General features: G+C 45.9%; 1 protein-coding gene across 1 annotated transcript in view; it reads right to left on the bottom strand.

Annotated features, from left to right (window-relative positions):
- Positions 1-14,170, bottom strand: part of HELLS (helicase, lymphoid specific) — a gene marked incomplete in the record, with an annotated part of 1,428,613 nt that overhangs the window by 233,405 nt on the left and 1,181,038 nt on the right. The window contains 1 exon segment of the mRNA XM_044056152.1: positions 1,984-2,100. Coding sequence (XP_043912087.1) covers positions 1,984-2,100 — 117 coding nt within the window.

Here is a 14,170-nt window from a genome sequence, read left to right on the forward strand (position 1 = left end):
CAATAAGATTTCTTAAAGAGAAACTTGTGAGAGTCAGTTACTCTATAGTACCTGTCAGGTTTCCTGGTCTTTGGAGGCAAGGTATCAGGGGTAAGGCTGGATTCCAAGAAGACATAATTTACAATCTCCAGAACAGGGGGTATAGCTAGAGGCTTGTGCTGTGGCAAGTCTAAAAATTCTCCGAGTCTCTTTGGACTGTGGGTAGTCCTGACGTTCCCAGCAGAAATGCTCTCTTAAGGTACACAAGGTTTCACCAAAAGAAAAGTCCTCTGGAGGGGAGGCAGAGGGGATGGAATCCTCTGCATCTGAATCCTCATAGGTATATAAGGGAATGTCCTGGTAATCAGAGGGATCAGAGAGTCATCAGGCTCACGGTCTGTAGAATCAGAAAGAAAATCAATCTTTTGTCTTACAGAGGGGAAAGGCTAGCTTCCCCTAATTAAAGTTATAAGGTCTTCAGCCATTCTAAGCATTTGTTTTCATGGCATGGGAGCTTGAGCATGCGCTTTGGTCGTAGGTTTTCTAGGTGAAGTGCGAACTCTGGACCTGAGAAACTCGGTAGTTTTAGTTAAAAACAAAGATGTTGGTTCAATACAAACATCAGAAGGTTGGAATACATCCTCAAAAGCCAGTGCCTGCACAGCGGCTCCGGACCCATCCAAGGTGGAGGCATTCACAGGTTCCATAGTTGAAGAAGCAACTCGCGGCACACCAGACTCCGAAAGGGTCTCAGCAGAGGCCTGTGAATCTGTAGAAGCGGGTATCAGGGACTGCGAAGACGCCTCACTGAGTACCAGCCTATGTGGTCTCTGTCTTTATCCTTACGTTTTTTCGGAAGATCGGTAGTCGGATGGCTTATCAAAGCCATTTTGGAATATGGAGAATGAGAGCAAAAGAATTTAGCGACAAAAATAGCCCGACGATGAATAGTTCAGGCGTTGAACAAGGCACAAAACCGGCAGGGAGGAACATTGTGGTCTGGGCCTAAACAGATGACGCAGTAAGAATTAAAATCTCTGTGAGGTATTTGCTTTCCACAGGCAAGACAATTATTAACTTTTTCTGACATCGGTTAGAGCAAGAAAAAAGGATCCCCAATAGGGTACTTATCTTTTAGAAAACTTCAGGTCTGAAACTCGAAAAACGAAAATTTCAGGAGGTGGCCGACCGGCACTGGCAAACTGCTTCTGCTTTGGACACTGTACGGCAAGAAAGACTGATGTAATGGCATCGGCTGCATGATTTATACCCATGACGTCCTGACATCATGGAAGATGCGACAGCATCCAACGCAGAAATCCCAATGATATTCAGGTCGACTGACGGCTACCTGCAGGCAGATAACCCAAATGTGATGACTGCAACAGTGAAACACGAAGAACATCTCCGTCTTTCTTTTAAATGGCAAGTTGGGAGGAGAGTCCATCCTTCTCAATTCAGGAGATTAACTTCACCTCCATTTTGAATATTTATCATATGCCTTATTTCTGCTCCACCTCCATTTGTTTTACATAGCCAGGGTACCAATATCATAATATGCAAATGTGTACACACACACAACAAATATTTTACATTTTCTTTCAACAATTCCACTTTTAAAATGACAACACTTACAGCATGCTAGCCAAGAAAGGAAGGCATTCACTCTGGTTTGATTGCCACATGAATCTATACAACCTCATGTTAGTCTCAAAAGACTAGATATAATATGCAAACCACATGAATTTTCACTTGCCTCAATTAAGACAGCAAGGCCATTTTACTGGTTTAATAAGCAAAGCATAACTAAATTAGCTGTGAATTTTGTACTCTTCTTCCAGGAAACATGCATGCCTTTGACAGACAGCAGTGGAAGTTACAAACATCTGTCAAAAGACCACTCAGCTGTGGAAAATAAAGTAGCAAACAATAATGACTTTGAAGCAATATTTAAATTTAATAAAACTTTTTTCAGAAATAAATATAACAAAATAAATGAATTACCCAGTCACTATCATATATGATGACAGTATCTGCTGCGGTTAAGTTAATGCCAAGTCCACCAGCTCTAGTACTTAGTAAAAAGATGAAAACTTCTGGATCATTGTTGAACTTGCTCATCTAGTAAATAAATAAACATATAATTAGTTTTCTTGTTAAAAAAGAAAAATATATATATTCTTAAAACATCAGTTGCTAAGACGTCCTGTTTTGATGGCTCATAAGGTTTGAGCACTCCTTCTGCATTAATCAGGGTCTGTCATTTTTCTGTTCAGCAGAATCTTGCGTATGGCAACACCATATACCTAGCAGATGTATACCACAACATAACATAGCTACCAATTTGTACTCTTCAATGGGACACTCCATTCATTCCCTAAACACCAGTGAGCACTTTTTTGCACATTAATAAATTATAATAAAGATTAGGTAGTCTTGTTTAGTACGAAATGCATACTTGTCAGACTTGCATGGAACTCCACAACAGAAACAGCTGGTAGAACACTGCCTGTCAGCAGGGAGATGAAGAGAAGGAAGGAAGGAAGGAATCTTGACTTGACCAAAGAATGAAGTTCTAACGTCAAAGTCCTCCTTGAGGGTCTCTAAAATGGGCTGAATCTAAGCAAAACCACCAGGCAAAGAGGAACTGGAGAAATGCAGATGAGCAGAACTCAAATGGTCAGGTCCTGCTCTATTGCCTTCCTAAATGTGGCCCGACTCCCCTTGTGAATGAGAGAATAATTATTGGTGTAAGTGTCCAAGAAGGACCAAAACATTACAACACACTGTTGGCAAAATTAATGATACTGATGTTACTACAGTTTTATCCTAAACCACTAGTCTTTAGCAGATTTCTGTTTCTGCAATAAACAAGTTTGCCATCTATGTTTTTTAAATTTTTACTTATTGTAGCAGCCTCACAGCAAGAGGTTCTCCGGTTCGATCCTTGGCTGGGGTGCCTTCTGTGCAGAGTCTGCATGTCCTCCCTGTGGTCACATGGGTTTCCTCCAGGTGCTCCGGTTTCCTTCCACATCCCAAAGACATGCTGCAGGTGGATTGGACACTCCAAATTGTCCCTAGGAGTGAGTGCGTGCATACGTGTGCCTTCTGTGGAAGGTTGGGTGCCAGGCTGGCAACTCGACACAGTAAAACTCCTCTGCCAATCATGAGCGGACAGGTGATCCGCTGTGGCGACCCCTAAACGGGAAAAGCCGAAAGAAGATTATTGTATTGTAAACCGTTGTCTACTTGAATCTGTTGATTTGGCTGTCCACTTAGTAAAGTATTACTTTCATAACTGTAAATCCTCATCACACAGCAGATGAACTGAGCAGCCCTACTAAGGTCATACACCCTTCCGCAGCTAATGCCAGAGTTGCTGGGACACAGAGTGAGAAGAACTCTCGCTGTTCCATTTTTTGTTAATGCAAAGCAAACACAGGAGGTTGCCTAAATCAGGAAATCTTTAAAACCATCTTTATGAAGAAACGAGGGTTTAACCTGGGGGACAACGTGTCTTGGGTTAAGAGAAGTTTCATGATCATAATGGCTTGAAGCACCAATATCTGCCAAGAAGTAAAAGACATCAAAAAGCACTTTCTAAAAAATTACCTCCAGTGCCATCAAGGCAGCTGGCTCAAATGGTAAGAGCCATGAAGTTCAGGTCCTATGGAAGGATGGGCTCCAAAATAGAAGATGGAGTTGTAGCACTCCTTTCAGAAACTGCCTGCCCAGCAGGTAGTGGATCACAATCTTTCCCTCCTCAAGGTTGCGATGCATGGAAAATACCCAACACGTGCACTCATGTATAAAATAAATCAAGTATCGATCAAACAAGTGAATAAGATATGTAAAAATCACTTGCAGAATGACCAACTAGGGAATCACAAGGTACTGTTCTACTTAAAAAGCACTCTGTGGCAGCTCAAGTAATAAACGAGAAACCATCTTGAATGACTGTTTGAAATGGGGGGGCTACATCAAAATTTAAGCTTGAGGCAAAGCTGACCATCCTCTTAACCCTGAGAACATCCTTAAAAGGACTGAGCATTTTCTGTACAAAGGGACCTTATAGCTTGCAATGGTCTTTCTCAGCCACCACTGGGCAACAAGAGACGGTTTTGGTTTAATTCCATGAATATTTCAAGCAGATGAGGAATTAAGAATGTTTACAGAAACCTTCCACACAACAATAAAGAGAACTCATCTACACTAGCTCCTCTTTGCCCTGATGCACCAAAAAATGGCAAAGAATTGTTATTCCCAAAGGCAACAGAGTCAATATTCAGAGTAACCAATTTCCAGAAGACTCTGACTAGGTAAAACCTCTACAACTGAAGTTCCTGGAAAGAACTGCACCTCAGACTTGGAACATCTGTCAGTTTGTTCACCTTCTTGGGGACAAGAACTGAGACAAGAAGGATACCCCTATATATGGCACCACTCCTCAAAGTGGATACAAACATGGGCTTATTGCTTGTTTATAGAGGTCATAGGCAGCGGTCACTCCTAAAATTTAAGGAATTTAACTACTGCCCTGACTATCACCTTGCTGATGCTGATGTTTCTCCACGAAGAGAGAGAGAGAGAGAGCACAAACTTTGCACTGTATGGGAGCCAATAGGAGCCCAGCTCCCCAGACCAAAGCCAAATTGTCTACCATCAAGATCTGTGATGGACTTGGGCTTGGCTGTACAAAAGGAAGATCTGTCAAGAGGATTAATGGGCACTACCCATCACTCCAGAACTACCAACAAAAGTTAAACAGCAGGTACGTGACTGTGGTTGTTTTTGTAGCTGTTAAATCTCAAAGCCCATAAAACAAGAAACATTCTCTGGTGTGTGAAAGGCACCACTAAAACTATGGAGTTGTATTCATCAACCAGAATACTTGTTATACTCTCCAGGCTGCATTAGCATGGCTCAATTTACAAACGGTCTGGCACACTGATGTGTACTGCCTTTGAGGTTTTGGACATTGCTAAAGACAACCTTATGACTGCCCTTGACCTGGGATGCTACCTTTACCTCAAAATTTACTTTGTTGCATTTAATTAGCCCTCTTAGTTGTCTAATTAGTCTGATGAGGGAATTTTTAGTCTTTTTTGGTGTTACTTTATCTAATTTTAACGATGACTTTTTCTTTCTTTGTACAACACGTTTACTTTTGGATTCCACCAAGGGGTTTATTTTTTGAGTCAGTTTTGGGCTTACTTCTGGTAGACACAGCATCCCCTATGCAATCACTAACATGGCTGTGCAGAGTTTCTGTGGATAAATATGTACAGGCAGCTGTGCTGTCTTGATTGACAGGTTATTTCTTAATAAAAGGTAATTTGCCTTGGAACAGTTTCTAACTGTTACAGGGTTTGCTGGGGTTACAGAACTGATTCTTATTTCGAAGGAGACATTTGTGGTCTGACCTTACCAGAGAGGACTTAACAGTGTGTGTGTGTGTGTGTGTGTGTGGGGGGGGGGGGGGGGGTAGCATTCTCCAATATTTGTGAGTACCAGGTCCAATATGTCTGTACATCTATTAGGCATATGCACTAACTGGTACAGGGTGTATGCTTACAAAGTCTAGGAATCTCTGTGCCAGCAAATCTGGGGTCATGTAGGATTTCCAGGTTATACAGAGTCAATTAAAGTCCCCCTATGATTATGGTACTTGGCTGAATGGTGAGCATCTCCAATAGGACTAAGTATGAGCTATGGGTTTCACATATGACATACAGAGTGACCCACAGATTGCTAAGATATGGCTTGGAATAAGAATCCTCATTAGTCCTTTGGAAAGTTTTTTAAAGCTCTTAACTCTGGTATTTAGGCCATGCTTTTGATCAGACTTCTGCTTGTTTCTGCGCCGTGCAGCACCTCTCACTGCCTCGCAGTTGTGTGCCAAAGCCAGACAGTTAAATTCAGCAAATTTTCCCTGAAACCCAGACAGAAATACCATTCATTCATTGAGATCTTCCGTGATCAATTCTGAATAGCCACCCCTAGTGACAACAGTCTTCAAACTAGCATTATGGACAGTTGGATTACCCTTGCTTCTCCTGCCAATCTTGTTGACTTGGGTCTTTTGAGGCAGTGTAGCAATTGCCTCATGTACACAGACAACCGTCTACTAATAACACACTCTAGTAGTGTGTGAGAGATGTATTTACACCAAGAATCTAGAATCCATGCTCTCTCACCCAAAACAGTAAGGTTGTCACAACTCACCCACCACTGCATATGCTCATAGTGCCACTACTCATACACATACTACACATCAAACACGTAAATACACCTGTACAGAAGTTCTCTCGAAAAACTTACCAAAACACCAGAGACCTACAAAACACAAGACTGCTACAACTTGCACAGTCCCCACAGCACCCATGACAAACAGCAACACCAGTATCTCACCCACCACGCCAGTAAGGCATGACACTCAAAAAAAATGTTCTTGTCACTGGAGACTCAATAGTGAGACACGCCGATGTTCGACTCAACAGGTTGGACAAAGTCACAGTCATCTGTCTGTCCAGTGCCAGGATTTGTCAGACCACACATGCACTAAGGTCTCTCAACAAGTACCATTATGACTCTCATAGTTCATGTATAGTTCATGTTGGTGTGAATGACCAGAAATGTACTTCACTGGACTATATGAAGACAGACATGGTTGAGCTATCTGAGTGTCTCTCTCAGGCAGGTACGTCCCTAGCCTTGTGCAACACACTACCCTCACCTAGAATGATGCCAACGTATAAATAAAAAAAGGACTGATTTCAGTAACTGGCTCAGTTTTTGGTGTCACTCAAAGGGGATCCAGTTCCTGTCAGCCTGGGAAGCCACAGTCGAGAAACCTCGCTGCTTTGCCAGATACGGTTTCCACCTGGCATCTCTAGGCTTTAGGCTACTGGCAAACGCTCTTGCCTCCCTAATAGTGTCTTTTTTAGGCAAAGTCTTGAAAACAACATTACAGATGTGAAATTAACCAATCAGAACAAAATAAGGGTCATGCTGCTAAATGCTAGCAGCTGAAACCAAAAACTGCACTCTCTGGAAGCACTTCTATCACTAGAAGATGTAGATGTATGTGCAGTCACAGAAACCTGGTTCAAGGCCTCAGACATTACCCCGGCCTTGCAAGGCTACAATGCCTTCCATACCTTTAAATCACAAAATGAACATGTGAAAACAAAAGGAGGTGGTGTTTCAATCTATATTACAGACAAATTCACCTCAAGTCTAGTTAGACTGGACAACTCCATGGAGTTACTCCTGGTCCAGTTTACAGTGGGTAAGACCCCCATTCAAGTCACAGCAGTTACAGATCCCCTTCCATGGCTTATGACACCCGCAAAGCCTACTTGATAAAACTGGAGACTATCCAAATTTTACAGAATACACTGGCTATGGGGGATTTCAATTATCCCACCATCAAGTGGGAAACCTATGCTAGCCCTAACTTGCTAGTGTAAAAGTTCCTTGACTTTATTAACGCAAATGCCCTGGAACAAATTGTCTATACTCTGACAATGGAAACAAACATTCTGGATCTGGGCCTCACCAAAATGTCAAACAGATGCACTGTCATAACTGTCAGACTCTCAGTTAAAACTGCCCAGAAATCAGTCACCTTTGAGTTGGCACTAACACCAGAGCTCACAAAAGGTGAACTCAGACTAAAAAATTCACCAAGGCAAACTATACCCTCCTAGGTGAAGGTATAAATGCATTCCAAACCCCACCCCAAGCTGGACGTTGAAGCTTATACTACAGCCCTGTGCAATCACTTGCATAAGTGTATAAACTCGGCCATACAAAAAAAAGTAGTACAGTTGTGTACCTACCATAAATGTAGATGTTCGAGTGTATTCACTGTTGCAGTCATTACACTTGGGTTATCCTGCTGGCAGGCTACCCGCAGGCGGCCTGAATTCCAAAGTCCTGGTCCGGCGTCGGTTGCTGTCGCCTCTTCCCTGACATTGGCTGCATCTTATATACCCCTGGCGCACTGACGCCATTTTCTTCAGTTTTTCTTGCCCCAGATGTCAGGTGCCCCCAAAAGGGTAGGCTATAATTAGAAGTTATGTACCTACCATAACGTTCCATGTTAGTTGTCTTCTCTCGCCTTCTTTCTTGCTGGATGGGTTCGGAGCCGATCCTCGGCTCCGACTCGGCACTTGCTAAGCTCAAGAGTCACTTCCACCAGCTCGAGGCAGCCCCATATCCCATGATGCAAGGCGGAGATTACCCAGATCTCGTTTGGTAGCTAGAGGAAAAAATACGTACTATCTTCCCCCAAGGGAAGAAGAACAACTAACCTGAGAAAAACTGTAAGGGGAACCCAGGTAACTAAGTGCAGAGCTAACTGGTGTCCAAGGAAGAAATCTCCCAGAGAAGATGATAGTTCAAGGTCTGTCCAGGCTAGGGGGACAGGAGGGAGGGACGCAAGAAAGAAGGCGAGAGAAGACAACTAACATGGAACGTAATGGTAGGTACATAACTTCTAAATGTTAAGTTGTCAATCTCGCCTTCATTCTTGCTGGATGGGACCGTGTCCCTAGCACCTCTATCCTGGGTGGCTCAATGGAACAGACTCTTGAGAACTGTGGAACCAAAACTCGCCCTGTCCCTGGAGGCCAAACCAATTTGTAATGCGAGACGAAGGTATGAGGAGAGGCCCAAGTGGCTGCTGCACAAATAGTGTCTAAGGGTAGTCTAGCCTGAAAGGCTGTAGATGTGGCTAGGCCTCTTGTAGAATGTGCTTTTGGTATTGAGATCAGCTGTTTGCCCCTAAGCTGATAAATATAAGAAATAGTGGAAGACAGCCATCTGGATAAGGTCACCTTAGAAACAGGGAGACCTTTCTTATTTTCAGCATAAGAAAGAAAAAGCTGATCAGACTTTCTAGATTGCTTTGTTCTGTCCAAGTAATATCTGAGTTGGCGATGAACATCTAGGCAATGCAATTTTTGTTCCGTCCTGTCAGAATAATTGGGAAAAAATACTGGAAGATCAATAGATTGGTTTAAATTTGTCTTAGAAGCAACCTTGGGCAAAAAGGACGGATTAGTTCTCAAAGATACTCTATCCTTATGGAAGACCAAGTAAGGGGGACGAACACAGAGAGCATGAAGTTCAGACACCCTTCTAGCCGAAGTAATAGCGACTAGAAAGAGTGTCTTCCAAGAGAGAAATTTTAACGAGCATGTAGCAGCCGGTTCAAAGTATTAAGGATGCCAGCACTAAATTTAGATCCCACTGCGGTGGAGGATCCCTAACAGGGGGTTTAAGTAGGAAGATCCCTCGGAGAAAGGCTTTGCAAAGTTTGAGAGAGATAATGTTCTGGCCTGCAAATCCGACATGAAAATTCGAGATTGCTGCCAGCTGGACTTTAACTGTGGAAGAAGAAGAACCAGAGTGAAAATTTTCAGCTAGGAAGTCCAAAACTGACTGAATAGGGGCAGTAAAGGGATCTATGTTCTTAGACCTTGCCCAAAAGGAAAAACGTTGCCATTTGCTAGAGTAAATCCTTCTGGTAGAGGACTTTAGAGAAGCTACTATGATATCCCTAATGGGATTAGAGATCATAGGAAGCCTGGCTAAGGAAGGAAGTGGAGCAACCAAGCAGTGAGGTTGAGGGAACGAATGGACCGGTGCAGTTGACCCGACTGGTGGGTCAGATCATCTGGAACTGGGTCCAGATGCCAAGGCTGCACTACGAGATGTCGATGAAGGAACGGGAACCAAATTTGTCGAGGCCAGTAAGGAGCAATGAGAATCAGCTTGGCTCTCAAGTCGGTAGCTTTCTGAAGCACTTGAGGAATCAACGGAAAAGGGGGAAAAGCATAAATAAGTCCCCGGGGCCAATCCTGGGTTAGAGCGTCTCTGGGGGGATGGCCTGGAAGTGGAAAGAGAGAGAAGAAGTCTGGGCATTTGCTGTTTTGGGGTGTAGCAAAAAGGTCGCAGCAAGGAGGGCCCCACTTCTGAAAAATCTCTTCCGCTATAGATTGTTTGAGAGACCACTCGTGAGGCATGATTATAGCTCTGCTCAACCTGTCCGCTATGATGTTGGTTTTCCCGGGGATATGCGTTGCTATCAGAAACCGCTGAGAGGAGATCACCCATTGCCAAAGTCTGAGAGCTTCTCGACACAGAGGATAGGACTTGGTCCCGCCCTGTTTGTTGATACACCATACTACGGACATGTTGTCCGTGTGAACTGTGATAGTTCCTAAAGGAAGAAAGTCGTTGAGGGCTTGCAACGTTAAAAGCACTGCTCTCATCTCTAGGACATTTATATGCAGGTGGTATTCAAACGGTTGCCACGTGCCATGGACCATCCTCTGCCCTGATAATGCCCCCCCACCCGATCAGGGAGGCATCCGAAGTGACCATGGCTACCGGGGCCGGGGGGACAAATGGTCTGCCCTGATGGACTAGGGGGGAAGAAATCCACCAGGATAGGTGGCTCTTGCAGATCTGTGTGACAAGGATCTTGTGACGCATGGGCAACTGCTGGAGGACCATTGGGTAAACAACATCCACTGTAGGAGACGCATGTAAAAGCGGGCCAGGGGAAGAAGTGTGATGGCAGCTGCCATTAGGCCTAACACTTTCAGGACCAACCTGGCTTGTACCTTTTTGCTGAATAGGATGATCCGAACATGATTTTGGATATCCAGGATTCTTTGATTTGTTAGATTTACTGACATCCGAGTAGTGTCTAGATCTGTGCCTATACAGGTAACAGATTGGCAAGGCGATAAGGAAGACTTTTCGAAGTTGACAGAAATCCCTAACTGGCTGCAGAGACAGAGTGTAATCCCTGGCCTGGAGAAGTTGATGCCTGGTGGTGGCTGTGAGGAGCCAGTAGTCTACGTACGGAAACACCTGGAATCCTTGACGTCTCAGGTGAGCCGTGACCACTGCCATGCATTTGGTGAACACTCTGGGGGCTGTGGTGAGACCAAAGGGCAGGGCTCTGAATTGAAAATGACTGGTCCCCAGCCGAAAGCGGAGAAACCTTCTGGAGCGTCTGTGGATTTTTATGTGACAGCACGCATCCTGAAGGTCTATAGAGCACATCCAGTTGTCTTTGCCCAGAAAAGGCAAAATCGATTGAAGTGTGACCATCCAAAAACTCGTCTTTTTCACAGACTTGTTTAGTCTGCTGAGGTCTAATATTGGTCTCCAGTCTCCCCTCTTTTTGGGGACCAAAAAGAACCTTGAGTAGATTCCGGATTCTAAATGGCCTGCTGGAACTGGCTGGATGGCCCTTTTCTCTAGAAGTTTTGAAACCTCTAGCTTTGCAATTTCCCTTAGACCGGGTGGAACGTCTGGAAGGGATCCTTTTTGAGGGAAGGGGCTTTTCTCGAAAGGTATTTTGTAACCCTCGGATATGATCGACTGTACCCATTTGTCTTGAGAAAGGGAAAGCCAGGCTTCTGGGTACAGTGACAATCTCCCCCCAACTGCCTCCAAGGGTGGGGCAGTCGGGCAACACCTCAGGGACGCTGGAAGGGCTTGTCAGAGAGAGGCTCTCTGCTGCCCTGGTTCTGCAGACCCCCTCTGCCCCTAGGGTGGCGTCTGTTATTACCCCCTCTGCCTCTGGGGGTAAACTGACCACGTGCGTCAGGCGTGACTCCTTGAGATTTTCGGAACCACATTTTCCCTCCCTTCTGACCTTTGGGGTAAGACCTTGAAGGGGTGGAGAAACGGACTCCTATGGCAGAAAGAGTCTTGCTCGCACCTGGTCAAAGTGTCCTTCACCTGAGGTCCAAACAAAGTTGCCTCATCGAAGGGAGAGTTTGTGAAGGACGCCTTAAAGGGGTCTGCAAAATTGCAAAGTCGCATCCAGGACTGACGTCTGAGAGCCACTCCTGTGCCTGCAGCTCTACTCGCTCCATCGGCTGCATAAGAAATGAGCCGCATGGAGGAGTTAGTTATGGAATTTAGGATTCCCAGCTGAGAGGCAATTTTCTCTTGAGCCCCAGCAGCTGACGGATCCTGTACCACCTCACCCAATTCCTTGAGGATATCTCTTTGAAGTCGGGTGAAGTGACACAGATAATTCAGCGAACGCATAGCAAAGGTCGCTGAGGAAAACATCCGCTTACCATACCTGTCCATGGTCCTAGACTCCTTGTTAGGAGGATGGACCGGTACGGAAGGATCTGCAAGTTCCTTTTTGGTGGTGGCCGCCCCCACCATGGCATCAACCGGGACACCTTTGGTGAGAAACTGTTTTTCAGTGGGGGCCGTGATCAATTTAGAAGGCCTCCTGGGGACTGGTTCCACAGAATCAGGAGATGCCCAAGCCTTTCGAGCTATCACGTCCATGAGGGGGTCGAAAGGCGGAGAAACCCAGGAGGTGGAGGGTCGAGATCCAAAAGCCTCCAGGTATACCGACTCATCCTCGGAGGGGTTAATGGAGGGCCAGTTCCCCCTCTGTTTCAGGAGCTCAAGAATGTCTGAAAAGGAGACATCCTCAGAGGGGGATCTTGGGGACCCCTCCGACTCATCTAAGTCGGTATCTGATGTCGTAGACTCAGGGGAGTCTAAATGCTTCCTCTTGCAAGTCCTCTTACGCGGGGGTTCCCCTGAAGGATCAGGAGAAACCTCGGAAGAGGAAGGTATTCCCAATGGGGAAACCTGGGGCAATGGATCTCTGGGTCCGGGAGCAAGAGAGTGGAAAGAGATATCTACAGGCACTGAAGAGGGAGGAGCTAAAAGGACCGACCGTTGACTCAGCTCGGGGGCTAGTACACTCATCACCTCGAAGGCTCCCCTCCCGGGGAGGACCGAGAGCTCCTGCTCCGAGGAAACAGGAATCCCCGGCCCCACCGAAAGGGAAGGCTCCGAAGCAGATGTCGGTGCCGAGCTTACCAAAGCCGAAGCTCCGAGGGGGAGAACGGGGTCGGACAAGGGTCCGATGCCACTCGCTCCCTCGGAACCGATAAGGGAAGCCCGACGACCGGATCCCTCCAAGGACGGTCTCAAGGAGGAGATAGGAGTCGAAGACGACGGAGCCGAAAGGAGTGGTATCGGCTCCGAAGCACCAAAAGTCACAGTTCCAAAAAGCTCCGGCTCCGAGCTCTGAGTCGAAGGAGGAATTTCTGGAGGGTGTGGAATAGCGGTCGTCTGCTGAGACGGGCTATGAAGTATCTGGGCCAGTGCCTGTGATCTCAGCAGTCTACTCACCACTCTCTCCAAGTCATGGTCTGAGAGTCTGGAAGACCTTGAGGATCGGCTCCGATGGCTCCGCTCTGAAAGTAAGGGAGAGGCCGGAGCCGAATGAATAGACTCTAGCGACGGAGATCTGGATCTCTTTCTCGACGGAGCCATCGGAGCCGAAGAACCTTCGGTTCCAGTTGGAGCCGACAACTTGTCGGCTCCGAGCTGGGTCAGAGATGTGTCGGCTCCAGCCGGTGCCGACACAGGCATGGAAGCAAGAGAAGGAAGGATCGGCTCCAGCCGGAGCCGATGTCGACTCCGAGGGAGTCGGAGCCAAGGCTGAAGGCTTGGACACTGAAGCCTGGGCCTTGGGAGGCTTTGAGGGCTTCCCCGAGCCGGACTTAGCTGGGGAGCTCTCAGGCTTTAATAAGCCCCCGAGAATAAGTTTATTTCTACGTTCCTGCAGGACTCTCTGGCTGAAGGAGTGGCAAATAGCACAGGAGTCCTGCAGGTGCAGAGGTCCCAGGCAAAAAATACAAGAAGTGTGACCGTCTGTCAGAGACATCTTCTGACAGCACGAGTCACACTTCTTGAAGCCTGAGACCCTAGCTTCTTTAGACATGACTGCCTCAACACACACACACTACACAGTCAGTCCAAAAATTAAACTAGTTTAACAAAAACCAAGTACAGGGAAAAAACACACAGACACACCCAAACAAACCCTGACAGGAAAAATACAGGAGGGGTAAAGACCTAAGGCCCGACTAGCAAAAATATAAATAAAGGGAACGGGACACTAACGGGAATAGGGCTAAGTGAATCGGGAAGTTAACAAAATAATATATATATATATATAAATATAAAGTACTGGGGTGGACTAAAGTCTCAGAAAAAAAGTAGAAAAAATTCACTTACCAGGAGCTGGTAAAAAGTTACCTCATGAGCGAAGCGGCAAACGAGATCTGGGTAATCTCCGCCTTGCATCATGGGATATGGGGCTGCCTCGAGCTGGTGG

The sequence above is a fragment of the Protopterus annectens genome, chromosome 14.part0, assembly GCF_019279795.1.
Source record: "Protopterus annectens isolate FY-2018-M chromosome 14.part0, PAN1.0, whole genome shotgun sequence".
Classification (NCBI taxonomy): domain Eukaryota; kingdom Metazoa; phylum Chordata; order Ceratodontiformes; family Protopteridae; genus Protopterus; species Protopterus annectens.